This window comes from Mauremys mutica, chromosome 1 (genome assembly GCF_020497125.1).
Source record: "Mauremys mutica isolate MM-2020 ecotype Southern chromosome 1, ASM2049712v1, whole genome shotgun sequence".
NCBI lineage: Eukaryota > Metazoa > Chordata > Testudines > Geoemydidae > Mauremys > Mauremys mutica.
In genome coordinates this window covers 184,547,548-184,575,470 of record NC_059072.1, presented here as the reverse complement: position 1 = coordinate 184,575,470, position 27,923 = coordinate 184,547,548, and the positions used below count along the sequence as shown (strand labels likewise).

The following is a 27,923-nucleotide window of genomic DNA, read 5'->3' as shown; positions in this document are numbered from 1 at the left end:
GGGAATTTCACAGCAGGAAGAGTGGAACTACTAATGAAAGTGTTGCATACAAGAGTACTCTGTGAATGGTAGCATCTACAGAACATAAGGGTATGTCTACACTACCGGCCTGATCGGCGGGTAGCGATCGCTTTATCGGGGATCGTTATATCGCATCTCATCTAGACATGATATATCGATCCCCGAACACGCTCCCGTCGACTCCGGAACTCCACCAGAGCGAGCAGTGGTAGCGGAGTCGACAGGGGGAGCCATGGCCGTCGATCCCGCGCCATGAAGATGGGCGGTAAGTCGAAATAAGATACTTACACAACTTCAGCTACGTGAATAGCGCATCTTATATCGATCCCGCCCCCTAGTGTAGACCAGGCCCAAGAACAGAAACTCAGATGCACTGCCCCCAACACACACACACACACACACACACACACACCCCACCCCCGGAAATCTTAGCTTTCTCCTAAAATAGAGCTAAATTATAACTTGGTTAAATTAATCTGGAATAATCTTTGTTTATATGGCTTTCCTTTTATGTGCCCCAGATTGCTCCACCTCCTAGTTGCTCCATTTGAGGCTCCAAAGCTCCATTTGTTAACTTCATCTATACATGGCAACTAATCTTGTAAACCACAGCCAGGACATACCTGTGTCCTCTGATAAGACTCCAATGTCACCTGCAAAAAGCCACAATGTGTTCATATTTCATTTGGAAATATCTGGAAACTTCCCAGTCTAAACATTTGGCTTGAAATGTTTGATAGAGTACCAAAATAATCCTGGTTTACATGAGCATGGTTTAGTAATCTGCATATAGAAACTATTTTGCTTATTGACGCTTTTCTTCCCATATCCATAGAATTTCTTTATGGACGTACAAAAAAACATAGTAAAATATTCTGTATTGCTCTGGTTTCAGAGTAGTTTGGCAAAAGAAACAGAAAATATAAATTAAATACACCTCTACCCTGATATAACATGAATTCGGATAGAACATGGTAAAGCAGCGCTCCGGGAGGGGGAAGGGCTGCGCACTCTGGTGGATCAAAGCAAGTTAGCTATAACGCAGTTTCACCTATAATGTGGTAAGATTTTTTGGCTCCCGAGGACAGCATTATATCAAGGTAGAGGTGTACTAAGCATTCTACATGACTTAAGATACAAATTATCCCCACTCCGGACACTAAAAGCAGAGGTTACAGAGAACATGCCATATAAGAAACTTCAATAATTTACATATCATCTGCTTACAGGAAGAAGCAAAACACTGGACAAGAAAGAATAGTAATTCAATCTTTCAGTGAACAAAAATAGTTAAGTTTCCGCTGCAACACAGAGGTTCTGATTCTGCAAAATTTTGTGCAACAGTTAACTTTTAAGCAGACAAGTAGTCCTATTGACTTCAGTGGCCCTGCTCATACACTCTAAGCTAAACACATGTTTTATGACTGCAGGGCTTGAACTTTAGATTCCTTCATTAGAAGCAGATTATTTCAAAAACAAAAACCCCTTTTTTAAATCTTATTTCAAAAACTCAGAAACTAAATAAAAGCCACACTTTTTATATATATATATATATATATATATATATATATATATATACACACACACACACATATACACACATACATATATACACACACCCCATAGAAGGTTACTAGAAGATAACGCCCAGAAGGAAAATAAATGTTAGTAAATATTTTTCCACCCAAAGGTCCTCGTTAAAACAACGTGCACCATTAGATGTTGTTAATACCAGACCCACTTTTTATTGAGATTATCTTTGAGATTGTTTACACCCATTTTTGTAGCCATCATGACTTCACTGATGGTATCGTTGGCTGGAAGCAAACACTGGAAAGCTTCCACTTGGCTTTTGGGACTCCATCAGTGTATCTCACTGACTAAAATAGCCCTAACACTAAATTTTTGATTGACCTGTATGTATTACACAGGTGGCCTCAACTAATTTTAAATCCTGTCTCTTGCATCCCTTCGTAATGTATACCCACGTCCCCATTTGTATTCAAAAGGTTCAGGCTGATGAAATTCAGTCTTTGATGCACTAGTGTTGCTTGCTTTGAATGAACTGGGAATACCTCCATCTGAATATTGTCGAGGACAGAAATAAATTAGTTTGTTCTTTATATCATTTAATCTAACATCTTCTAAACACAAATGTTGGAGGCAAAAGCAGCAAAGAAAAATATTTTCCACCTGAAGTCCAGGTATAATAACTATTTATTTTCTCTTCCCTGGAATTATCAAAAGACAAAACCCTGACTTCAGAGATGTGTGGGATGCCTCAGTTCAGTGAATGGAATGCTGTGGGGGAGGTTTAGTCTCCATTATGAGCGATCCTTAGTCTCTTTTGAGTAGAAGCTGCTAATTATGCCAGTCATGCTGAAGGATGAGTGGTGGTTTTGTGATCTCAAATACTGTTTCCTAGAGCTGAGATCACCAACTCATTTTATTGGTACTAGAGGATCTGGAATAAAAAGTTAGAGTACCTTTATTTTCAAAACAGTAACCATTGACCAACTTTTCACTGAGGAATAACACTTCACTGGCAATGACTATGCCCACTGTTTAAGAATGTTAACCTCCTCAAAAAAACAAAAAAGAAAAAGTGGGTGGATCAGAGAGATCTTGTTCAAGCCCTTGGAGAAGTGGGAAAGTATATGAAAGCCTGAACAATTGCTTTATCTGCTTCAAAGAAACCTCTGAGAATAGAGTGAAGTTTTGTGAGTGCCAGAATTTAAGTTACAGAACTCCCATCTCATCTGAATCATTATAGATTGTGCTGACTGTCCCCTTTACTCTCCAAACCATGTTCTGTCTGGAGTGAGTGGTTCCTCCTCACTGGCATCGTACCATAATGACAGGATTTCTGTCACTAGAGGGTTTGGAAGTGCAGCAGAAAAAAAAGGGAGAAAAATTGTGCAATGCAGAAGGGAAGATTGTTAGGACACCTGCGTGTATTTGCATTTCTTTACTACCACGCAGAAGGGTAGGCCAGAATTCATAATCCAGCTAACCATTGAGATCAAGAGCATAGTTTAAGACTGAGCTAGGCCTCTTTCAGATATTCTTTTTTCAACCTTGAACAGAACAGATAATAAATCCATTTTGCTGCAATAGGAGTCTTGAATAGGGATTTACAAAAAAAGAACCAGGAAGAGTCTGTTTTAGGAACTAGCTGTTGTTGCACTTGGAGACAAAAACTCCAAGACTGACAACAGTCTTGGTGAACATTTTCTGTCTCCTCCTAATGGTCTAGACCAGTGTTTCTTAATGACCGCTCTGTGGACCAGATTGGTCCCTGAAATCTCCCTGACACAGTTGAGGAAGACAGCAGGCCGGTCCTTGGTATCAAAAAGGTTGAGAAACACTGGTCTAGATTACTCTGGATACACTAGACAAACCATGTTTTTCATAGTTTAATATGGGGGGGGGAGAGAAACATGATGCCAAAAGGTATCCAACAGATAGTTTGTGCTCAATGCTCCAGCATTTTATTCCTTGCCCCTTTTACCATTCCATACTTAGCTCCTCCCTATAAATTGGTTAAACATGTACACTGTGACCTGGGTTTAGTTTTGACACAAAATAAGCATCTGTATTCACAAAAAATTAGGTCATTCTTGTTAAACCAATTCTTAGACCTACTAGGGCATGACATTGTTTACATAAGGCTAAGTGCAAAGCCCTGACCTCCTCAGTTCCATCATGACCTCAGAGAGCACAGCCTACTCACCCTATCCCCATCCTATGTTTTAGGAATATAATTTACCAGAACTGAAAACTGTTTATTTTGGCTGTTACTGATAACCGTTCTTAGGTTATATTGTTTCAATCAATGTAATAATTCCTTGGGATTAGTAATCAGAAATCACACTAACACAAGCATCTACAAAAGAAAAGAATAATATACAGTAAACCCAAGATAAATCATTGTCAGGCAGACAAACATCCAGCACCATCTTATTCTTCTACAGATGTTTAGAAGAGAGAACAGTTAAATGAATGGCTATGAAGAGCTTTTTTCACGGTCTCATTTCTCCCTCAAAACTTTAAGCAGGGTGGATCAGGATTATTTCTTTCTATCCTATTTCACTGTCACTTACAAAACTCAGGTACACTTAAAACCCACTCCATCCCTCAGAGTTCCCCCCCCCCCATATATTTGAAATCAACATCAAATAAAAAAAGTCTTGAGGGCAAAAGAATAAAAGTATATGTAATTTTAGAAGAACTATCTAGAAGGAAAGTTTGAACACACTGGTGAAGGTCTACTGGATTGTAAAAACTTGTTTTTATCTCAATAGGTTCTTCAAATGTACTTAATGGTACATGTGGACATATAAAATGCCTTCATGTCTAAACGTTAAGCTATAAGTAAGATACCACATACTTTAAAGCCATTATCACTTCAATAGGTATTCCATTTAGAAGATAGAGTGCCTACATCTAAATTGAGTTTATTTAATGAGACTTTCAATTTGAAATAAAAGTGCATATAGTTTGAACTTGATTGCACAAGTGACCAATTTTCACATTTTCCTCCATGTACCATGCAAGCCATGAGCTCAGTACACATATAATGGATAGAAAACAAGAGTTTCTTTGTTTGTGTACATTAACTCAAAGCTGTAAAAGTCATTCAGCCAAACTTCACTATACTTTCACCTTTAAACCTTAACCTGACTTGTAACAACATTTGTAGCCTCTAAAATTACACTGGGAGCACCCAGACAGAGTTAATCACCCTTCAACTCTTGATGCAGGGAATAATGATCTACCACTTAAGCTTGAGCCCTTAAAAGCCTAAAGAAAAACACATATATCAGCATCTTAAATCAGCAGTGAAATAGCAAGACTATTCAATAATACTTGTTTTAAAAAGGGGAAAACAATAAGAAAACCTGTACAATTAACAACTTATGAAAGATGTAAATAAATGAATTTAAAGTCTCCTCCAAGATTAAATTACTGATTCCATAGCACATACTATTGATCAGAAGCCCAGTAGTTTTATAGAAACCACACATAGAAAAGACTTGCTTAACTACAGCTGTATTTCAAAGTTTTGAATAAATACAAAATAAAGAATGCAAGACTTTGATATGTGCTTGTATAATTTGTTGAAGTATGACATCAGTTTGCAAGCAGACACTTGCAGTAGTTTCTTGATTTAAATAGTAGTATCTACAGTAAGCTTTTTGCATGTAACATGCCAGGTCTCCTTTCAAATTTTTTGTTACTCTGCAACATGGTACCAGACCACAGTTCAATTTTCTAATCTGCACTACAGATACAGCAAATATTTTTAACTATATTTGCTCTATGTAGGGAGCCTGATATAGGACATACAAAGCAAAAAATATCAGCATAACTTTGTTAATAAATCTCTCCAACATACTTCCCCAACCCACAAGCAAGAAGGGCATTAGTTCAACACAATAGATTTAAAAAAAATATCCTCTAGAAAGTATATCCGTCAAACTAAAAAACAAAACAAGAGGTCCAATACCAAAAACAGTGAGGAAAGGTGGGAGAGAAAAGAGGAATGACCGGGAAAGGACAACAAAATACCTAAAATTATCATTGAAATAAATGAGAAATAATTAAAAGTGAGGCTGAAAGGCACTCAGATATGAACACTTTAAAGAAATCCTCAAGACTTCCATCAGAGGAGATTCATTAAGATTGTAAAGTATTTCAGTATCACGATACACAATCTGATTTAAAAAAAAAAAAAAAGACGGTGAGATTTAGCCCCAACGAAATCAGAGTATAGTCACAGACTTCAGTGGGACCAGGATTTCACACACTGTCTCCTCCAAAAAATCCTCAGAAGGACAAGTTATTTATTTCCCCCTTCCCCTACCAAAAGTAGACTCTCACAGGCGTATCACTATTTTTATTCTCTTTCTTTATTATAGCTTTAAAAATAACTTATTTTAAATTATCTTTCAACAAGTTTTAACAAGTATATCAGACAATACTAGTCTGCATTATATGACTTACTCAGGTGGAGTAAGAACCCTCAAACACAGTACACTGAGCCAGTTCACAGCTGTTGGTGTCAACACCTTCATACAACCATATAAGCAGCTAATGCTATACTGATTGATCCTGCTGACATGAGGCTTCAAGGTGCAACATCAAGCCAGATTTTTATGAATAATGTTATTGTCTTTGACCTCATACACTCTGACAGTGAGTTTTCTGAAACACGTCACCACCTCTCAAAATTAACATGTCTGCATGTTCTACATCTCAATTAGACTTAGAATATACAAGACTGCGAAGGGAAAAGGAAAACAAAGGTGTCTACCTTTAAGGTGTCACAGGACTCGTTGCTTTTTAACAGATCTAGACTAACACGGCTACCCCTCTGATACTATATCAATGTTGTTCACTGGTGATAATCCAGTGGACTGAGACTCACATTCTCTGTTCCTAAACTCTGCCAGATTTCCTGTGTGAGCTTAAACTATGTACCTCAGTTCCCTCATTTCCTCACCTCATCAGGGTGTTGTGAGCAAACCCATTAACATATATACGAGGTGTTCCATAGCATGATCGTGGAGACTACGCACATTTATAGGTTGATGGATCAGAAATGTAAATAAAAAACAGAAGGCAGAGCACAACAAAAAAGTGGAGGAAGAGGAGGAATTTTCAGATAGCCTATTAAGAAACCCCCCCTCCCTAAAATATACATATATTAAAGCTCTAATTCTGTCTTGAGGTTTTGGCAGCAAGAATAAGCCTCAAGAGTGTAGGGTTTCCCTCAAAACCCCTGAAGGTGGCAGTTCTGATATATTTTCTATCTTTTTGGATTTGCTACTTTGAAAGCCTTCCTCTGCACTTTTAACAATAATGTCATAAGCAATTTAGATTTTTATTTTTCTAAAAAATTACATTATTAAAACATACACATTTTACTTGCTTCCCCACTCCCTCTCTAAAAGTTTGGGGGAAAGACAAAGTGTGTTTATGTCATCTCCATAATCCATCCAGGGAACTACGGCACTTATGAGGAGTTGGAAAGAAATATTATTCCTTAGATCCTAGTTGCATATTCAGCTCAGCCATCTCTGCCCAACTACCAGAAGCAAAACATAAGGAGACAAAATTAGTTAGAAGTAGTCCACCTGTCTCAAGTCACTTGCCTCAGTTTACCCTTAACTATTTCACTTTCCCTTCATGGAAAAAAACAAACCATTCTTTGGTGGTATTAACCAATTACAATAAAGGGAACTACTTCAAAATTGTAAGTGAACATGACATATACAAAGAGGATTATTTTCTAAAGTCTTTCTAAATTAAAAAATGCTCATAAGCAAATAAAACTTCTTACTGTATATCAATTGTTATTCTGAGGCTCAAGTTGCTGCTTTTGTTTGTTTTTAGAAGTAACAAAACGCAGGTTTAAAGCTCAGATCTGCAGAAATTGTTTTCCAGTTTCTATACTTTAGAGTAGTGTTTCTCAAGTTTTTCCAATACCAGGGACTGGCTTACTGCCTTACTAACCCACGTCAGAGAGATCTCAGGGACCAGCACTGGTCCACGGATCGGTCATTGAGAAACACTGCTTTAGAAGAACAAAAGTAGTGGTCGTATCTCTTCTCAAATCAAGGTATAGGAAAGACCTTTTTTCCTTCTTGTCTATAAAGAAGCCAAAGAGCAACAACCCTCTCCTCTTTTTGGCTTTGCTTCTAGCCCAGTTTTCAATTTAACCCTTCTAATCTCGTTTGTTCATTCTGACCGCCCCCCCCCTCCGCCCAAGGCTTAGGGCAGGTCTACACTACCATTTAAGTTGATCTAATTTAGGTCACTCAGGGGTGTGACAAAGTCCACCGGAGTGATGCAAGTTTCACGCTGTTCACACCAACACTATGTCACCAGGAGATGCTCTGATAAAATTGCCCATTGATCCCTGATGTATCCGTAGCTGCCCAGAGGTTCGAGTCCTACTAGATAACAATCAGTCCTGAGTGAGTGAGAATATGCCTTAAGTGATGTATTTCATAAGCTAGATCTTTGAGGGTTCCTTACATAAAGGCCTTTAGCAACATCATTTCTAGACATGCATAGACTACCATCAATATCTGATGATACACAGTTGTCTCTCTTAAGATACTCTTATGTAGAACCAAGTCATTACATTAGATCATATGATGTGTCCTTCTCCTGTCACTACTACTTCGCCATGGTAGAAGGTTTATTTGTTTGTTTCCTAGCGGAAGGTCTTCTTTTGATACCAAAAGATAGGATAAACTTGTCTTCTCTTGCCTGTACGGTCCTTTTCTTTCTTCTTCCTTGTTTCTACACTCTGAATCCCCACTCCTCAGATGTCAGTCATTTCCCCATCCATAAACCATTCTTTAGCATGAGACATTAGCAACAGTGTTATGCCCAATCCTCAGCTAAGGAAGTAGGAGTATTTGAGGATCCAAATACTGGATGAGTTAGATGCCAGGCAAGTCCCCCAGCATAAATCTAGAGCAACAGAGAGGGCTGTTGCAGTTTCTGCCAGCTGCCAAATGGCTCTGAGTGCTGATAAAGCCATTGGGGATTGTTGAAACACAGGAATAACTCAATTATACTCCCTTAACCAGGCACACTTAATACACTGGTCTTTGGCCTGCTACATCATATTTAGGGCCTATTTGTGCTCAAGATGAAGTGATTAACCGACCACAGAGCAGTCAGGAGCTGGACATTAAATGTCTAAGACTAGAAATACCACCAGAGATGTCTAACGTGAGTAATGTTACCAGTGACCTATGATGGGATGATGCACTATCCTGTTTCTGGGGCATGAAATCATGCAGTAGCAGAACACAATTACATGCTAAAGAGTAGAACTGATATATATTATACCAAAAATAAGAAAAAACTGTTATAGGCTATGTATACACATACACTAATAAAGCCAATTTACATGGTTTCATTTAAACTTGAAGAAAGGTTCACCATGACCTGATTTTCAAAAGTACTGAGCACCAACAACTCCCACTGACCAGAACTGGAATTGAGACTGGGAAGCCCGTTTGAAAAATACCATCTTACTTTGAGCACTGAGGCCAAAATTTTCAAAAATAAGTGATTTTGTGTGGCTCAGGTTTTGGATGCCCAACTCAAAATACCAAAAATGGGGTCTAAATTTCAGAGGGTGAGGATTTGACTTTTTGAAAGTCAGGCTGCTGTAAGATGTCTAAAGTTGAGCACTGAAAAACTAAGTAACCACTTTTTTTTTAAATCTTGACCAGAGTATATATTTGCTTCTAAGAACACAGACTTTTTTATTTTGGATAAGTCTTTAGGTCTATGGGACATTAAATCCTAACATCTATGAAGCTGAGCACTTGATCTTTATTATGCCACTGTAGAGGCTAATAGTAAGATGAAGAATCTTATACATATGAACTTAAAACAGTGAACTGCTTTATAGGTAAGTGATCTTGTATATAAAGGCAGTTGAGTAATTGGATAAAAGGCAATATAACTACTCAGAATGCAAGACAAATATCTTGCCTGGGGATATGCAGATTTTACAATACACAAAAATGCTAGCTAAGCAAGTTGTAGCGTAACTCCATCAAGCTCACTCATGAAAACGTTTAACAATCCCAAAGAACCCCAATTCAGATTTATGACTAAAGGGGTTGGATGAGTCAAAGCTAAAGGCTACAAGATTAAAACATCATCTTACAAAAGAACATTGATTATACAATTCCTTCTGATAGCTATTAAAGAGTGTTTTGCAAATTACATTGGCAGGCAACATTTTATCCACAAAACAATGTTTCGTGTCTTTTTTTTTTTTTGGCAAAACACAACCACCAACCACCATTTGAGAATACAAAATTACTCCAGAACTGATGGCTACTTATTTACCATGCAAGTTAAAAAAAATATATATCTTTGAGATTTTAAATCCACAACATAAAAACAGATCACAGTTATGGTACTATGCTGCTGGGTTTTCACATTATTGCAGTATATTAGCATACAACTCCAGGTAATATGTCACATTATCCAACAAATATTTTTCGACCATGGATTAACAGTGTTTAGGAACAGAAACAGGACAACTTGGGTGATGCTGATATATGATTAGATACACAAGGACATTGAATAAAGGCTAACAATCATGTTTTCTGTCCAAAGTGTGTCATAAATTATGACTTTCGTTTTAGTAATATTATGCAATGGGTTATTCTAGTTTGCAATGCATTTGCAGTAATTTATTTGTATTGCAAGAATATTAAATGTTACTTCCATTATGGCAGAATTCACTATGCTTCTTGGTTGATGGGTTTTTCCATAGGATAGGCAATAGACAGTAATCCACACTGTTTTTGTTTTTTTAAATCTGTAAGCAGCTTTCAATACCGACAAACACAAGGTTTCATTGGCTCAACAGGAGGGAAGTAAACTACATCAGCCCAAATGGTTCATTATTTCCACTTATATACTATAGTGTGGTGGCGGTGATGGTAGTGGCAATTACTTGTCCACCCAAGGGCTGTCACATGGGCTAACTTATTCTGTTACTCTTCCATGTGAGGCTGCTGACAAGAAGGCTTGAAAACTTCGGGCTGCAATGCCCTCGGCATGCAACAGACATGCATCTCTATTTTTTTAAGCCATGTGATCGTTGTCTTCTCCACCTCCTCCCTACCCTCACCTCTCGACCAATGTGTAGTCAAGTGAGGGCGTTGGACATGAGAGTTGGATGAGGGTCAATCTAGAAAGGTTTAAAGTGATACCGGCTAGTTGAGGGAATCATGCCAAACCTCTATGCCTTATGTGCACACCCTCTCTCTTAAAGTAGGATATTTCCAACATCTTTTGCCCAAAAGGATCACAGTTGAATCTCCAATTGCTCCTAAACTGCTAGATGACATCAAGGAACAAAAGTACTCAAATCTAACAATTTCCTTGCTATTTTTTCCTAGGGCCCTTGGCATGCTTATGTATGCTTTAATTATCTCCAGACAGGGCTACTCCAAAATCCATTCTGCAGTTTGTAGTTACAACCTGCTTATCATAGTGATGGACAAAGGGCTAACAACTCCACTTCTCCAAATATTGCACTGGCAACTAATTTATTTCACAGTTCCATTTAAGGCGCTGACAATGATCTAAAAAAAGCCCTATGTGGTTTGGATCCTGGCTGCTCAAGAGGATTTGACTCCTAATCTACTGGCATAAGTGTTGGTCAACCGAGGTGCTCTCACTGTCAATAGATATGAAGGTCTAAAGGCTGGTAGTAGGGTATTCTGAGTGAAAGCATTACACTCTGGCATGGACTTCTCTCATTGGTTACATACACTTTGTGCTGAACACTGAAGACCTCTCTCTTCTCCTAGGTGTCTGAATCAAGGGGGATTGTTATTTATTGTGTTTGAACAGGGTGAGAGACAGAGAGTGAGAGAGATATTTCATCAATCAACATGTTCAATGTTTTAAAAATAATGTATATGTGCCAAGAGATGGAAGGATGGAAGCATTTCATAAAAAGCATTTCATAATACTATGTGTGAAATAAATACCTAAATTTAAAAAAAAAATGCTTAAACATACAATATAAAAGTTGAGTGATTTATAAAGGTGGCTTGATATATTCAAAAGCCGATGTTTCATGCACAAAATTCAGGTTCTACATCCAAAGTAGAATTTGAAATATACTGTGTTGGGGGAATGGGAGGAGAGAAGGGAAAGAAGGACAAAGATCCCAAGCTATATCACCAGAATACATGTACTACAGATATTGTTTTCTAATGTTTCTCAAAGATTAACAAATTTTACCTGCCAAAACCTGGAATTCATGCCCTCGGGTCTGGTGTTCCTCCTGCAACAATTAGTTGATACCATACATCACCAAGAACCAGAAAGAGCCTTGGGTGTTAATGATGTCATCAACTATAAAGGGGAAAAACATGGAGTTGTGAAGGCTTGAACTCTAGTCTTGGCAAAGGAGAGTGAAAAACTTATTAAAAAATGTGTTTTGAAATTTAGCTGTTTTTAATTTTGGTTTATACATATATGCTCTGTTGGTTGGCAGCAAATCTAGGCTATTTCTTTGCAAGTGCAGAGTCATCCTTGAAAGCAGAACTAGTGCTATTCCACACTGCAAAGGAGGAGATAGAGGGTGCCCAATCCCCTGTGCAGCACAGAGATCAACTCCTTTGAGAGGGAAGGGTTGACAGATTCACTGTTAAGTGGATCATCATGAACTCTCCATGTCAGACTTTGGCAAGAGCAGCCTCTTTGGCCCTGACACCAGGGAGTGTTATAATAATTGGGCCTACAAATTTACTCTAATTGTGAACTCAATGGAAAAAAGTATTAAAAATGCATAAGATGTCACAATAACTGTTGATGGGAGAAGGTATGAAAGGGACACAAAGACTGAGCTAGTCTTAACAGAAAGGCCTATGGATATAATTCAAGGACTAGGTTGAGATGATGCCTGGTAAGCAAGAAAACCATGGAACTGAAAATCAATTAACCAAAACTGGCATGTCAGAAACTAGGCTTAATTGGTGGAAAAAATTATAAAGGAATGGGTTATTTCATTCACCATTCCCATTGTAGGTCCATGAAGAAAAATTGGCCACTGGATTGAGCTTCACCATCATGGCTGCCCCACCCCCAATCATTTCATAGGACCCTGGGCTTTCATTATCTTGATCCTGAGAGATATACTGACCAGACTGACCCAGATGACACTGCCACCTCTACCAGTTCCAGGTGAATCCCAAACACCACTTGGGATAAAACAGCATCAGACTAACAAAAGATCTAGCCCATCTCAACTAACTTATTTTCCCCCCGTCATTACCATCCAAGAGACTGTCAAATGGGGGTTTCCTCTTCTAAAAAAACTCTCTCCAGCTAAAGGGAAAGGGAACAAGGGATGCTGTAAAAATGAAAGCCTTACTTAATACTTGACATTTCAAACACTTGTACTTTTTTCCTTCTTTTCTATACCTTTAATAATAGGTTTAAAAAGGATTTGTAAATGGTGTTTGCCACGGCATTAAGCAGGCTGAGGTCTCTTGTATGCCTAACCCCAGACCTTGAACGCTGTTTAATGTTAGACAATTACTGGGTTATGTTAACACCTTTAGCCCATATATTCCATCTAAACTTAGTAGAACAGAAGTTAGATCCTCTCTGCATCCCACAGAGGGAGTATTCCTCCCCTTGTATGCAGCTTCCCAGGAAGAGAGGGTTATTCACCTTGTGCAGTAACTGAGGTTCTTCGAGATCTGAGTTTCTGTGGGTGCTCCACTTTAGGTGACTGCAGAGCAGTGCCTCTCAAGAGAAAGGAGGGGCTCCGGAGTTAGGCCTGAATGAGACATGATCAATGATGTAGGGTTGAATGAATATGAGGAGATAACTGAGTAGCTGCGTTGCATACGTCGGTAATAGGCACATCATGCAGGAAGGCCACCAACGTGGCTACAGATCTTGTGGTGTGTGTTCTAACCCAAGATGGGGGTTGTAGGTCATGATGTTGGTAACAGAGCTGAATGCAATTTGAAATCCATCTGGAAAGTCTCTGCTTAGAGGTGAGTTTGCCTTTGGAGTGGTCCATGGTGGAGAGGAACAATTTAGGAGTTTTCCTGAATGATTTGGTCCATTCAAAATAAAAGGCTAGTGCTCTTCTAACATCTATGGTGGGGAAAATAGCTTCTTGCCTGTCCTTATGAGGTTTAGGGAAGAACGTGGAAAGATGGATAGGCTGATTGATGTGGAAGGAAGAAGGGACCTTAAGCAAAACTTTGGAGTGACGTCTGAGAGTGATCTTGTTTTTGAGAAAAACTGTATAGGGTGGTCCAGCCATAAGAGCACTAATTTCTCCCACGCATCTCACAGACGTGATGGTGACTAGGAAGGCCACCTTCATGGAAAGATGTAAAAGAGAACATGTGGCCAGACGTTCAAATGGGGTGGTTGTGAGAGATCTAACGCATGGGGGCCTTGGGGTTCTGGGTGGAAGTTGTGCACTCCCCGGAAGAATCTTTTGGTAATTGGATGAGCAAAGACTGAAACGCCATCCACTTGGCATATTGTAATAGCTGCTAGATCCACCCACAGTGAACTCACTGAAAGGCTGAATTTCTTAAGGTAGAGCATGTAGTCCAGGACCATTGGTATAGTGCAGGTGGTGGTGATTTTTTTGTTTAGGCACCACATGTGGAATCTCTTCCATTTATATGGGTACATATCTTGTTCTGCTGTTTAGCAGGATGTTTTTAACATCCTCAGAAGGCCCACTACACTCCTCACCCTGGAACCACTGAGGAGCTAGTAATGTGAAAATGTGTGTCTTGCAGGTTGAGGGCTGCAAACCAATCCCCTTGTTCCAGTGCTGGAATGATTGTAGCTAACGTAACCATCCTGAATAGTTGTGTTATAATGAATTTGTTTAGCGTCCTGAGATCGCGGATAGGTCACCATCCTTCTTCAGTGTTAAAAAATAATGGAAATAGAAGCCCTTCCTTCTGTGCTATACTGGAACTGGCTCTACCACACCCAGTTGTAGATGCTCCCCTTCCTGTCTCAGGAAGGGATCGTGAGAGGGGTCCCTGAAGAGGGACAGGGAGGGAGAGTGGGTAGGAGGGATGGAGAAGAACTGGATGTCATAAACAGTCTTGATGATTTCCAGTACCCATCTGTTGGAAGTGATGGTTCGCCAGTTTGGATAGAACAGTATTAGACAATTGGTAAAGGGATGGTTGGTGGGAGGTAGTGTTGGCAGCAAAAAATGGGGGAGGTCTGGCAAGCCCTCGACCGAACCTTCAGCTCTGCTGTTTAGAGGATGTGGTAGGTTGGGAGGATCATGGTCTGCATCTGGATGATCTCTGTCTATGCCTCTGGTTGGTCACGGTCTATGCCTCTGGTTATCATATTGTCTCGGTTGCTGTGTGTACAGGGCCTGTCTAGGGGTATGTCTACACAGCCCGCCAGACAGTGATTGATTTAACGCGTCTAGCCGAGACGCGATAAATCGGCCCCCAAGCACTCTCCCTTCTACTCCTTTACTCCACCGCCATAAGAGGTGCAGGCAGAGTCGATGGGGGAGTGGCAGCAGTCGACTCACCACAGTGAAGACACCGCGGTGAGTAGATCTAAATACATCGACTTCAGCTATATTATTCACGTAGCTGAAGTTGTGTAACTTAGATTGATCCCCCCAGTGTAGACCAGGCCTAGGATGCTGCGATGTTTGTGTTTTGTTACCGGTGTATAGATGCAAAGAGACCCGAGTGTGGCCCTCGAATCTTTCAACGAATGGAGCAGCTTGTCAGTCTTGGCAGCAAACAGTTTTGGACCCTCGAACAGAAAGTCTTCTACTGTAGCTCTACCATAGGGAAGCCCAACAAGTAAAGCCAGGAGATCCAAAGCATAACTATGGCAGTGGTGATGGTCCTTGCCACTGTGTCACTAAAGTCTAAAGAGGCTTGGAAAGCAGTTCTAGCCAACAGGTGGCACTCGGAAATGAGACATGTAAATTGCTTTCTTTTGTCCGTTGGTATGTAGTAAATAAAGCCAGAAATTTTGAAATAGTTTATATGGTCATACTTCTCCATAAATACTTCATAATTGTTGATCTGGAAGTGTAGCGTCACTGATTAATAGACCTTGTGGCCAAGTAAGTCCAGTCTTTTCCACTCTTTATCATAAGGGGTAGTTCATCAATTACCAATTAATTTATCTGTGAGTGTGTGATTAGAAATTCCATCACCTTTTGAAGGGATATAATATTTTTTGTTCGCTCTCTTACATGTGGGTGGGATGGCAGCTGGGGTCTGCCAGATGTTTGTAGCAGTTTCCATGATTGCCGAGTTAATCCAAAGGGAAATCTTGGAGGATGTGGACATGTGAAGTTTGTCCAAAAGCTCATGACGTGACTTGGAGACCTCCTCTAGGGTTACCTGGAGTGTCTCTGCTATTCTTTTGAAGAGCCCCTGGAAATTCTTGAAATCATTTCCAGCATGAGGTGCAAGGGGGATAATAGTCTCATCTAGTGAGAATGAAGTACAGGTGGCAAGAGCCGCCTCCTGAGCTAAAACTTCTTTCACTTCCTCAAATTTGTGTTTGGGAGGGGATTGTGGTAAAGAGTGCTTATGTACCTCTGTGGTGCCACCTAGAGGCCTGGGGTAAAACTGCCTATAACCTTCCCATGAGTCCCAGAATGCCCATTGAGGTGGGAAGGGCACAGGTGACCATAACACCCTTGAAATTCAGATCCTGGTAGAGGCTTAGGGCACTCAGGATGTGCAGACTGAACACTGCTTTGCACAGGTGAAGAGTGTTGGGAAGAAAAAGCCTCCCCTTCCTCATCTTCATTCTCCTCACTAAAGAAAGAAGGAGCGGCTGTAGCTGGTGGAGTGAGCAGTAGCAAAAGTACCGAAGCAGTATCGGTACAGAGGAGAGGTGATTCTGGTACCAGGGCAATTTTCAGGTCCTTCGGAGCAAGAAACTGTTGAGGCTGTGGTACTGATGGAGGTACCTGTGTGAAAGGCAGAATGGAGAAATGTAGCAATACCAGGGGACCTTGCAGTGCCGGTAGGAAAGGAGCCAACAAAGAGCATGCCACGGACAGCGTGGCAATCCAGTGTAGTGTCTGTGCTATTCAACATAGGGACAGCGGGTGGCGCTGTTGCCTTTTATACTGCATTGTCGCTCGGTGCCGAGTGCTTTGTCTTTGCTGCCAAGGTGGACGAGGCAGTCTTCTGCCTGCCCTCTTTCTTAGAGCCTGCCCACTTAGGGTGTGCGGCTGTGACAGGACCACCAGTACCGGAGGTCCCTGAGAACTCAAAGGAACTAAGCCGGGCACAGTCAGTACCGACGTGGTGGATGGAGTCAAGGAATGTTTCTTCTTTGACACGGTCTTGGTATGGAGAGCACTAGCTCTCCTCTTTCCACGTCCTTTAGGAGACAGGTCCCTTCCTTTCAGGGTGTGTGTGTATGTGTGGGGGGGTCTTTCGGAAGCCACCTGCGGTAATAGGGTTTATAAACATCCACAGCATTAGCTGCTCATTCACTCATTGCTCCATTTTCCCCACAAAACTAAAATAAGGACGCTAAGTTTGAATAAGAAATGGAAGGAGAGGAAAGAATCACACACCTGGCTCTCCCTCAAGCCACACGGTTGCTTTGGTCAAAGGGTGCAGGAAGAAATGGGTGGAAGGAAGGTTCTCAGGTTATTTGTTTGATTAGGCCCCTGCTCAACACACTTTTCTATAGCAGAAGCCACTTTTGAGGCTCATCTTTTCACCAGTAAGGTTAATAAAGAAAGTTAGACACTTAATTTGGGTTTGATATTTCTCATTTTATGAGATACCTACCTTATTCAGGAGCTGAACAAGAACACTTAGATTCTAAAGCAATAGTTCTGCGTCTTGATCTTAAGAGGAATCTCACATTTGTAACTACAGACTTGCCTCTCATTCAAGCTTGAGATCCACGCAGGGACTCAATTGTTGCAATGCTGAGCATCACAGCACCTAACTTTTAGGCACCTAAAAAACATAGGAACAACATTGCATTTCCAGAACCAAGTTAGGCGCTTATGCTCCCTCTACAATGAATGGCGAGAGATAGATACCTTAGAATGCAGTCCACAACAGCCAACACAGTAGGTGGGGAGCCACCTAAGCTAGCCAATGGGAGATGCCAATAAAAAGGTGCCTATATCTAGGGTCCAGGAAAGCACCAGTGACTGGGCAAGGCTATACAGCAGATCTCACAAATAAAATTTTTCAGGTCCTTTAGTACAGAAAGTTTATAAATGTCCTTCTTGCTTAGAAAGAGCCAGGTTTTTACCCATTCCTTGAGTATGAAAAACTAGAAATATTAACAGCTCAGACAGCAAAACAGTTTTATAGCCATTCCGTCCCATCAAAAATGGCAAATTCCTGACTCAGTAATGATTTACATGAACAATGACACACCTCTGCAATCTTCACCATGAGTGTGAAATATTTTGAAAATTACTCCAAAGTAACTTCTGAAATGGCAAATCAGGCAGCCATTTTTAGATTCATGTTGGTCAAAAACCAGAGTTTGATAATACTATAGACAATACAAAACAAACTGCATGAGCTCTACAAGTGACTGGTTGAGTGCTAGCACCAGCATTGTGTATAAACTAATTTGGCAAGGCAATCATCCCCTAATAGGACTAACTGAACCATCATGTTTAGGGTTGTGAAATAAAAGACATTTCAGTTACTTGAGCAAATTAAGTATCAAACTACTTTTGTTATATTTTCTACATTCTTATACACTGAGAGGTAAGAGAATCAGGTTTCATCAGATTTGGCCAAGATGATTCTTTTTCAAAAAAACACTGAGTGTGAAAAACTTCAGCTTCAAAGGATAAGAATAGTTGAAAAGTTGCTTCTCGGCCTTCTGGCTGGGAAAGCATTATCTAAAGTAATATCTCTCTTCTCAACTGTAACACCATTAAACTAATAAATTAAGATAGCCAAAGAAATGCATTAGGCGCTCAAAAACAAGCATCCCTTAAATGATTTATTCTAAACAATCATTAGGCATGGATGCAACACATTTACACTAGACACTGAACCAGGCTGCTACTTAGTTGTCACTAGTTTCTGGGTTTTTTGCTACTGTTTGCTCCATTTGAAGACTCAGATTAAACCATAATAATTAGACTATTTGGCAGGAGCACATTACCCGTTCTGCAACCAGTGCTTCTATATCCTGGGAAATTTCCCCAAATCTGGGAATTTTTGAGTAAAATGTTTCAACTTGGGAAATTGGGAATTTTCATTCAAAACCTAAATAATCCTGGGAAATTTTCATTAAAAGTAAAAGACTTTCCAAATCTAAAAAATCCTGGGAAGTTTTCATAAAAAATAAAATATTTGCGCTTCTTTTAAATTTCCCTCAAAATGCATTCTTTGATTGGTGAATATTTGTCCCGTGATTTTCATAATCGAGCTGTGCTGCTCTCCTATTGGTGGTGCTTCAATGTACTATATCATGACAGCACAAGTGAAGTGACAAGTGTGCACATGCACTCACAACAAACCAACTTTCAGCAACAGCTGGCTGGTGGGTAATGAGGAGATGGTTATCAAATTTATCTTCTAGGTAAGGTTTCTTCCAATAATTACATATATTGCAATACTTACTCATTATGATTAGTTTCTTGGACTGTCATTAAATCTCTAAAATTCTGTATTTTGTGCTTGCAGTTGCACAGAGAATGTGGTCCAGAGCGTTCGGCTGTTCATAAATTTGTAACAGCACCCTCCACCAGGCAAATATTAAATATCTTCACCTACTGTGTTAGGTAATAATATATAATAATATGTTCCCTTCTTTGATTTAAATATAAATTGAAATATACATTATACTAATGATCACATTCCATTATTTTAGCGATCTCTTTCCATTTTTTATCTAACGTAAAAAAATGAATAAAGAGACTGGTGAGAAGAGGAAGAGGACGCCACTAAGACAAAGATCCATCCATATCAAAATGAAAACAAAAGGGAGAGCACTCCCGACAGAGTATTGAAGACTCGGGGTTAACGTCCACCAAAAGAGAAGCCATCTACTTTCAAACAAGCCTTTCAAGACTCGTGGCTTCAAGAAGGTAAATACAAAGACTGGCTGCAGAAAGTAGAAAACAATTTTTTAGCTTATTGCAAACATTGTGATGTAAAAATCCAGGCAGGTACTAGTGAGTTAGATAAGCACGCTAGTGGTAAAAAACAAACAAAAGATCGCGACAGTATCTAATACAAAGAAAATTGATATGTTTAATAAACAAGATTGTGAAATTTAAAAAGCACAAAAATTTGAAGAGCAAGTTAAAAATGCAGAGATTAGAATGGCCTGTTACTTTGAATACTGACATTGTGTTCAGCAATCTGTAGAACACTTGACTGAAGTAGTTAAAAATGTTTCCCTGATTCCAAAATTGCTGAGGCTGTAACAGATCAAAGATTATTCAGGTCAATTCATGTTTGCAAATATATCTGAACTGGCTAAAAAGGTTTTCACATTACCGCATTCAAATGCAGCATGTGAAAGAATATTTTCCATGGTAACGGACATAAAAACCAAAAAAAGAAACTGTATGACAACCAAAACACTCAATTCTAGTGTAGTTATAAGGTCAGCTTTGAAAGCAAAACAAGAGAAATGGTCTAATTTTGTAATTACTATTAAGCACTTGTATTTACATTGTAAAAATATGTACAGTAAAAATGAAAGTGATAAAACTAGTAAAAATATTAATGATGGTAATGATGTTCTTAGTGACGACTCAGACCAGGAGTCAGAACATGGATAAAACTCAGATTATAATAAGGATAATTATATAAAAGTGTTATTTGTTCTGTTTGCTTTTTTATCTTATTTTATAATCATATGTTTACTTTTTATTTTTTCAAAGTAACTTTGATGTACAGTATACTTGAGGGCACATATTGTACTTAATACTTTTGTTTTTTAAATAGTGAAACTTGTTTTATATAATTTCAATCCTACTCATGTGTTAAATATTGTATTTACTGTATAAGTTTAAAATTGAAAAACATGTCTATAGATATACAAATTATAATGTGAAATATCTCGAATGAATAAGAATAATGTGGATATAATATATATTATATAGTTATTAAAAACACACATGTTCCTTTGAGATTTTGAAATAAAAAAAACTTTATCTGGGAATTTTTCCACCAGATCTGGGAAATTTTTAGTGCTAGGTTGGGAAAAGTTGGCATCACGATATAGAAGCACTATCTGCAACTGGATTTTGCAGCTTTTAGTCAAAGTGCATGGAAATGCTTCCTACTGGCCCTGAGCCGGAAAGAGTTCTGCACACTACCGAAGCGGTTTGGTTAAAGCATGTTAGTTGCATGAGTTTTCCTGATCGAAACATTAGCCAACAGGGGAACAACAGTGGCATTTGACCACTGTTAGAGAGAGAAAAATCAATGTCCTTGTAGACAAAAGTAAGTATCTATACAACAGCTAGCGGTAACTGAGATGAAGCAAAAATTTGCGTGCAGCAGTAAGGAATGCAGCCAAGCTTCTGATGTTTGAAATACTCCTGTTAAAATGTATTTTGAAAGTCATGCTGACCCTAAAATCCATCTTTGAAGCCACATCAAAAAACCTGTCTCTCCCTTGATAACAGAACCATAACAAAAACCACAGTAATCCAAACTGGAAAAGCAAAGAGGGTTCTTTTGTCATGCTTTTTTAAATCTCCACAGGTAGCAGCGTTATTGGCTATGAGTAAGTGGTTTCCAACCAGATAGCCAACTGGGTATTTAAAGCTGTGTTCTGTTATGAAGAAGGAATTTAGTCATGTGCGACTGGTCTCCTCGTACTTAGGTTGGAGTCACTGCATCTTCAACCACAATCCTAGTGCAGACAACTTTGACTACATTAAAGCTAGCTCTACTCTCTCAGGTCCTCCTCTAAAAGAATTACTGTAATTCTATTTACTAAAATAGATAAGCTTTTACTATCCCTCAGGTTCTAGTGTTAAAGAGACAAGATACTTATCTTCATGTATATGTTAGTTTTAAAATTGTCAAATTCTTACATTGTCTAATGATTTGTGTACTGTAGAAAAATTTACATTTAAAATCTAGTAATCCTCTGAGTTACAGCTTAAAAAAAAAAAGTTAAAGTTACCTCTTCCTATTATATTGATAGAGAATGGTGAGGTTCAAGGGGAGAAAATCATTTGTCAGAAGCATTTTGGGAAGTTTGTCAGCAGAAAACTCTAAACACTGTTGGTTTACTTTCTCCAATGGGTAGACCACCAACTGGCACAGACTTTTGGGGTTCTCAGATTTCTTCCACCTGTTCTAACTATCAATCCTCAAAAAAAAAAAAAAAAACCCAACTTTCCTATAATTGAATACAGGAACCAGTTTTACCCTCTACTAGTTAGAACTATCAATGAAAACCATGCCTGCACAGGCAACTCAACCACATAAAGCTATTTCAAAAGGCAAAAAAATCCCTGTTCATCAAATTTACCAATCCTAACTGAAGAGCACTAACTTGTATATCCTACAATAACCAGGTAATGAGAGGAAAAGCATACTGCACTTGAAAGCCAGGCAATAGAGTATGCTGTAGGAATGCAAGGATCTCCATTGTGGACTCATGAATCCAGCCAGTAACAAACTCTCACTCTGCCCAGGAGATCATTAAAGCCTTGAGCATGAATTTAAAAACAGAGCTGTATGAATTGATTCCTGGCAAGAGAGTATATGGTGAGTCAGTCAGTCTCCACAACTGAAAGCTTTCATTTTCAGTCATATCAGTTTGATGTTCCTACTCCTGCTGGGGAAAGATATGAGAATTCTATGAGCTATTAGGAACAACTGCCCAAAAAAAATAGGGAAGGGGGTGGGCAAAGTTTAGGGAATGGGGATTACTCAGGACAATGGCCATATCCCTTACACTCCATCTCTTCCCCCATCCTTTTGACTGGAGACTAAAACAGAGATGGAGGTGTGAGAGAGGGGAGCTCCTCCATTCCAGCACTATAAGTAAATCAAATTTCAAGTGTATCCAATATCTACTAGCCCCAGGCTGATGTCCAAGGAGGAATGTCAGAGAAGATTACATGGCCATTAAAATCCTAGCACCATTCCCAACACCTGTGCTTCTTTCCATTAAGCTGCACCTTGATCTTGCTAGTGGAAATCTTTCCCCTCATCCTATGTCCCCCCACCCCAGTTTTATATTGGCCATTGGCTAGTAGATTCCACCACACACCATCCTTCTGGCTAAAAAGTGTTTGACAAGTTTTTCAGTCCCTAGCCTTTGAGTGCGCCACACAGGCATGTCTTTTTCTATTGAAGGCAACGGGATTTAGTCCATTAATTTCAGTGGGAGCAAGAGCAGATTTAGAAAAAAAACAGTTTCCTGTAATGACAGAGAGGAGGAACAGACAAGCAAAAAAATCCCACCACTGCTGAACCTTTTCTGGATTCCATTTTGAGAGAGAGAGAGGGGGCGGGGGGGAGGTGGGAAGAATCACAAGTGGAACTCACTGGAAAGTAGAACTTTGAGTGCCACATTTTCAAATTGGGCTTTAAGCTTTCTGTTTTACAGTCACATTTTCATGTTCAAAAACCTGACCACAATCTGCTAGATGTCTAAGTGACCTAAGCTGCAGGCACATTATACCTCCAGCCACAAAGACTGGCCTTTTAAAAAAATCTTGCTCTTTGACTAATTGCATCTAAAAAAACCCCCACAAAGCTTACAGAAAACATTATCTCCTGTTCACTAGTGACAAGTCTCCCTAAATCTTGGAGTCCCCAAAGTAGAGAACAGATGTAGTTCTTCTAATTTTCACACTTCTTCAGCATGAAAAATTAAGAAAAAAATCTGCAATCAAGTTAATTTCATTCTGTTGCTCCAGATGCAGGGAATTTTGTGTGGAAGAAAAGGAAGAAGGGACAATAACTAGACAGGGAAATCTGCTAGTTAACCTGGAATGAAGGACACATCCAGGTACAGTCCCAGCTCAATTTATCCTTATGAAAGTAAGTTTTCCTGGTACAGACAGCTGCCAGAGAAGACCTACACAGAACAAGTTATTAAGAACCATAAACATTTTTTCTTCCAATTATCTCTTCTTGGAAGAAGCTAACATGGACAAATGCATATAAATCCAAAGTAGAGCGAGCAACAACATTTTTTGCAGGACAATTGCAGTGGGATACAGAGAGTCCCTCCCTTTTAAAGAAAAAGGCAGAGCTTTCCACATTAAAAAGAGTACAATACAATACTTAGCAGCAAACTTGTAATGGTTAAATTAATTATATGATCTATAAACAAGCATTTTATCACTAAATGTAATAAGTTAAGGTTTAATTCTTCAGGCACTGTATTTAATTTAAATCTTTCAAAAATGTTTTCATTCACTGACCAACCAGGTGCCTTACATTACCATAACTTTACTCACTCATCTGGGTCTTCTTCAATTGCATAAAAATCAAGAAAAAAACTCCTACTTGGTCATGTTAGTGTCCCTCTAATTCATCTAAACTAGAGGACAAGGTTTTGCTGAATTTGATACATTAAATTTTGCATTTTCATGATCATATTTTGATATACGATGAAAGGAGCTGCAAGTTAAATGTGCAGACGGACAAATGTGGTCGAAGTGATAGCTGGTAAAAACAGGAGGTAAACTCACTGGAGAAGAAAAAAATAAAGGGAAGTTATTTTTAAAAACTACAAATCCAGTGTGGGGGACAATCCAGTGTGATTTTAGGTGAACATCAGAGTAAAAACCACAGTAATCATGATGAACAAAGTCTATATAGTATATTCTCCAGCACCGCTCGATAGGGTACTTAAAGACAGTAGTTTTTGTTCACTTGCAAATTCTCTATCAACGATACCCTATTAGTATAATGCTATCTTTAATCTACAGGCATGATAAAATGCCCCAACACACACAAATCCAGCTCAAACAGTAACTAATGACCATTAATCCCCCTATCTCTTCAGTGATCTCTCCTTCCTCCATTTATCATACTGACACTTCACTCTACACACGTGAATAAACTTTAACAGAGAAGGTGAATCAAAAATAATCTCAAAGCAATCCGAGGCTATAAATTAAAATAGAGAACGCGAGGGGAAAGGAGGAGGCAAGCGGGGCGATTAGTTCTCAGTGCCTTCAATTTGCATCCAGCTCGGTGGCAAAGAGCACTCAATCAACTAGACATGCAAACTGTTAGGATGGCTACATTATCCGAGCGACAGAGAGAGAAACAGGCATGGAATTTAAGGTTTAACCCACTCACCTGCTCAGCTCCCACAGAGCTACATCCAGCTGCCCTATTTTAAAGGAGCCACCCCCCGTGCAGGGTCCCAGAGCCCGGGTTCCAGCTCCAGCCCGAACCTAAACGTCTACACCGCAGCAGGCTACCGGGGATTTCCTTATAGCACGTAGGAAGTGGTTCATTTTCCTCGCCAGACTGCTTCGTGTCCCCTCTGATCGGGGATAGATTTCACGCAGTTGCAATTAAGAATTTCAGTAATCAGACTACATGATTTTAACATGGGTGCCACGATTCCAGCCACTCTCTCACTAAGCAAAGGGTGTTGGAGTTGGAGAGAAATACTGGCCATGCAACGTGAAGAGACTTAACAACCTTCCCAATACTCACATTATTCACGCTTGTTATACAAGGGCCACTCATGTAACTACAGACCCCACAGCCTCCAAGATGCACGTTGTAGCTCGTCTAAAAGTTACCACACAAGAGCAGGATCTAACTTTTTGAAAGAAGCTGAGCATCGGGAGATGGCTAAAACGAGGAGTACTACACGCTGCTTTGGAAGCAGAAAGTCATCAGCTTTGTTTGGCAAAATACTTGTATATTTCAATAAAGGGTGGCCTGAAAGTAGCTTCCAACAGAAATTCACGAGAGATAACAAATCTATTAATTTGTAATAGCCCTTTCAAAAGAGAGAACTCTGACCTAGCTTATTAATGATGCAAGAAAAAACGTGCCCTGTGTAAGCCCCCAACACACACTAATTTCCCCCTTTGTAATACCTATAATCTATATCTAAATCCAACCAAGTAGAACAAATAGTTCCTTCCTACTATAGGATGTGAGCTATTTCCTGCAGTTTCTTCATAATCAGTTTTAATTACAACCCTAGGTTACATCAAACAACTAATAGCTCGATGCTACTACCGAGGGTAGGTGAGGGGGGGAAGAAAAGTCCATGCTAAAAGATCCCGGGCGATCCAAGGCCATTTGTTCAGACAAGCCCTCTCCTCCCCTCCCTCTTGTTTCCCGTCCCTAGGACTCCAGGTTCAATCACAGGCAGTCTACAAAGCAACCCATTTAGAAATATTGGAGACTCGGGGAAAAAAACAACAGGCTATTCTTCCCCTCCCCCTTTAAAAAAGAAAGCATTTTCTCACACATGATCCGATCGAGAGCAAACTTAATTTAAAACGGAAAAAGAGAGAGGCTGGAGCTCCAGAGTTCAGACTGGAAAAAGCATCTTCACTTAGTGAAACCAGCATAGCGCTGTGCAAAGACAACTGAGAGAGAGCGAGAGAGAGCGAGCGAGCGCGCTCCTTACTGAGCTTTGGCATGTAAAAGGTTTCCTTTCTTTTTCTGGTGGTTACCTGAAGAGAGACATATTAATCCAAAGAGGTAAAAGTGAGCAAACTCCGCGATCATTGTCCTCAGGTGGCGCCTGCAAACAGTCTCATGCCAAATAGGAGGGGGGAGGAACACAAAGTAAAAGCCCCCTCCGATTGTAAATCCACAGAAGCTTAATATAAGCAAGGTTTCCTAATCATCCAGGAGTTAATAGCGAGTCCTCCCCGCAGAAGGTATTGCCAGCAGCACCCCAAGTCTTGTAACTTCTCCCCCTTGCCCTGGATTTTCCTAGAAAGGGCTTTGACACGGGGGGGGCAAAGGGGGCAATTTGCCCCGGGCTCCGCAGGGGCCCCCAAGAGAACCGCTGAGGCTCCCGCCTCCGCCGCGCTCCTGGAGCCTGAGCGCATCAGACAGCGTCCCCGGACAGCGCTGCAGCGCGGCTCCGGCCGGGCCCCTCAGCCCCGCCCCGCCCCGCTCCCAGCCGCGTGGGGAGGGGGCGGGGCTGCGGGCTCCGGGCTCAGCGCTGCTCCCTGCGCTCGGTGAGCAGCTCCCAGCCCCGCCCGCTCCCCACGCGGCTCGGAGCGGGGCGGGGCGGCGCTCAGGCCCCGCTGGAGACCCCCCCTGCTGCTGTTCAGCGAGGCGCTGAGGTGAGGGGGGAGCCGGGGGTAAGAGGCTGGGGCCAGGGGGGTTGGATAAGGGGCAGGGAGTCCTGGGGACAGTCAGGGCACAGGGAGGGGGCAGAGGTTGGGGGGCAGGGAATGGGGGGGGGTGGATAGGGGTTGGGGCAGACAGGGAGCAGGGGTGGGGTCCCAGGGTAGTGGTGGTGGGGGGTCTCTGGGGGACGGTGAGGAGACAAGGAACAGGATGGGTCAGGGATACTGGGGGAGGGATCACATGAGAAGAGCAATATCCTTCCCAACCCTACCAAGGGAGACCCCCCTCCCCTGCATTCCCTGAGGCTTCAGAGGGGTTAATTCAGTGGTTCTCAAACTTTTGTCCTGGTGACCCTTTCACATAGCAAACCTCTGAGTGCGCTCCCCCCCTTATAAATTGAAAACACTTTTTTATATATTTAACACTATTATAAGTGCTGGAGGCAAAGCGGGGTTTGAGGTGGAGGCTGACAGCTCATGACCCCCTGAGGGGTCCTGACCTCCAGTTTGAGAACCCCTGGATTAATTTAATTTTAGCACCCTGTATCCATTCACATGCATGTGCTATTTTGAGCATTTCAGTTTTCACAACGTAGGGTCATCCCAGATTCTGGAACAAGCTCAAATGCTCAGTTCGTGGAGTATGTACATAAGCTATACTAAAGACAAACCCACAGTAACAATCTCCAGTTTGTGAGGGACCACATGGAGCCAGTCTCTAGGAAACAGATAAATGCATGGAGATTTAGTCCATTAATGGCTATTAGCCAGGATGGGTAAGGAATGGTGTCCCTAGCCTCTATTTCTCAGAGAGTGGAAATGGATGGCAGGAGCGAGATCACTTGATCATTACCCGATAGGTTCACTCCCTCTGGGGCACTTGGCATTGGCCATTGTCAGTAGACAGGATACTGGGCAGGATGGCCTTTGGTTTGACTCAGTATGGCTGTTCTTATGTTCTAACCTAAATGAACCCAAAGTTATGGAGACAGATATGAGTCAAGGAAGCCAGCAGAGTATCAGAAACCTGGAAAAATCTCTGCCCGGATGGGCTCAGGTGTTTGGTTACAAGGTGAGG

General features: G+C 40.5%; 1 protein-coding gene across 4 annotated transcripts in view; it reads right to left on the bottom strand.

Moving 5' to 3' along the window:
- ROBO1 (roundabout guidance receptor 1) overlaps positions 1-26,543 on the bottom strand; it is a 431,492-nt gene extending 404,949 nt beyond the window's left edge. For 3 of the 4 annotated variants that reach the window (XM_045002117.1, XM_045002119.1, XM_045002118.1), the window contains exon 1: positions 26,216-26,542. In XM_045002117.1, the coding sequence (XP_044858052.1) occupies positions 26,216-26,270 (55 nt within the window). In that variant the 5' untranslated portion in view covers positions 26,271-26,542. Of the gene's footprint in view, positions 1-26,215 lie in introns of all 4 variants that reach the window. The other variant, XM_045002116.1, reaches the window with a different exon arrangement.
- Positions 26,544-27,923: the final 1,380 nt, after the last annotated feature.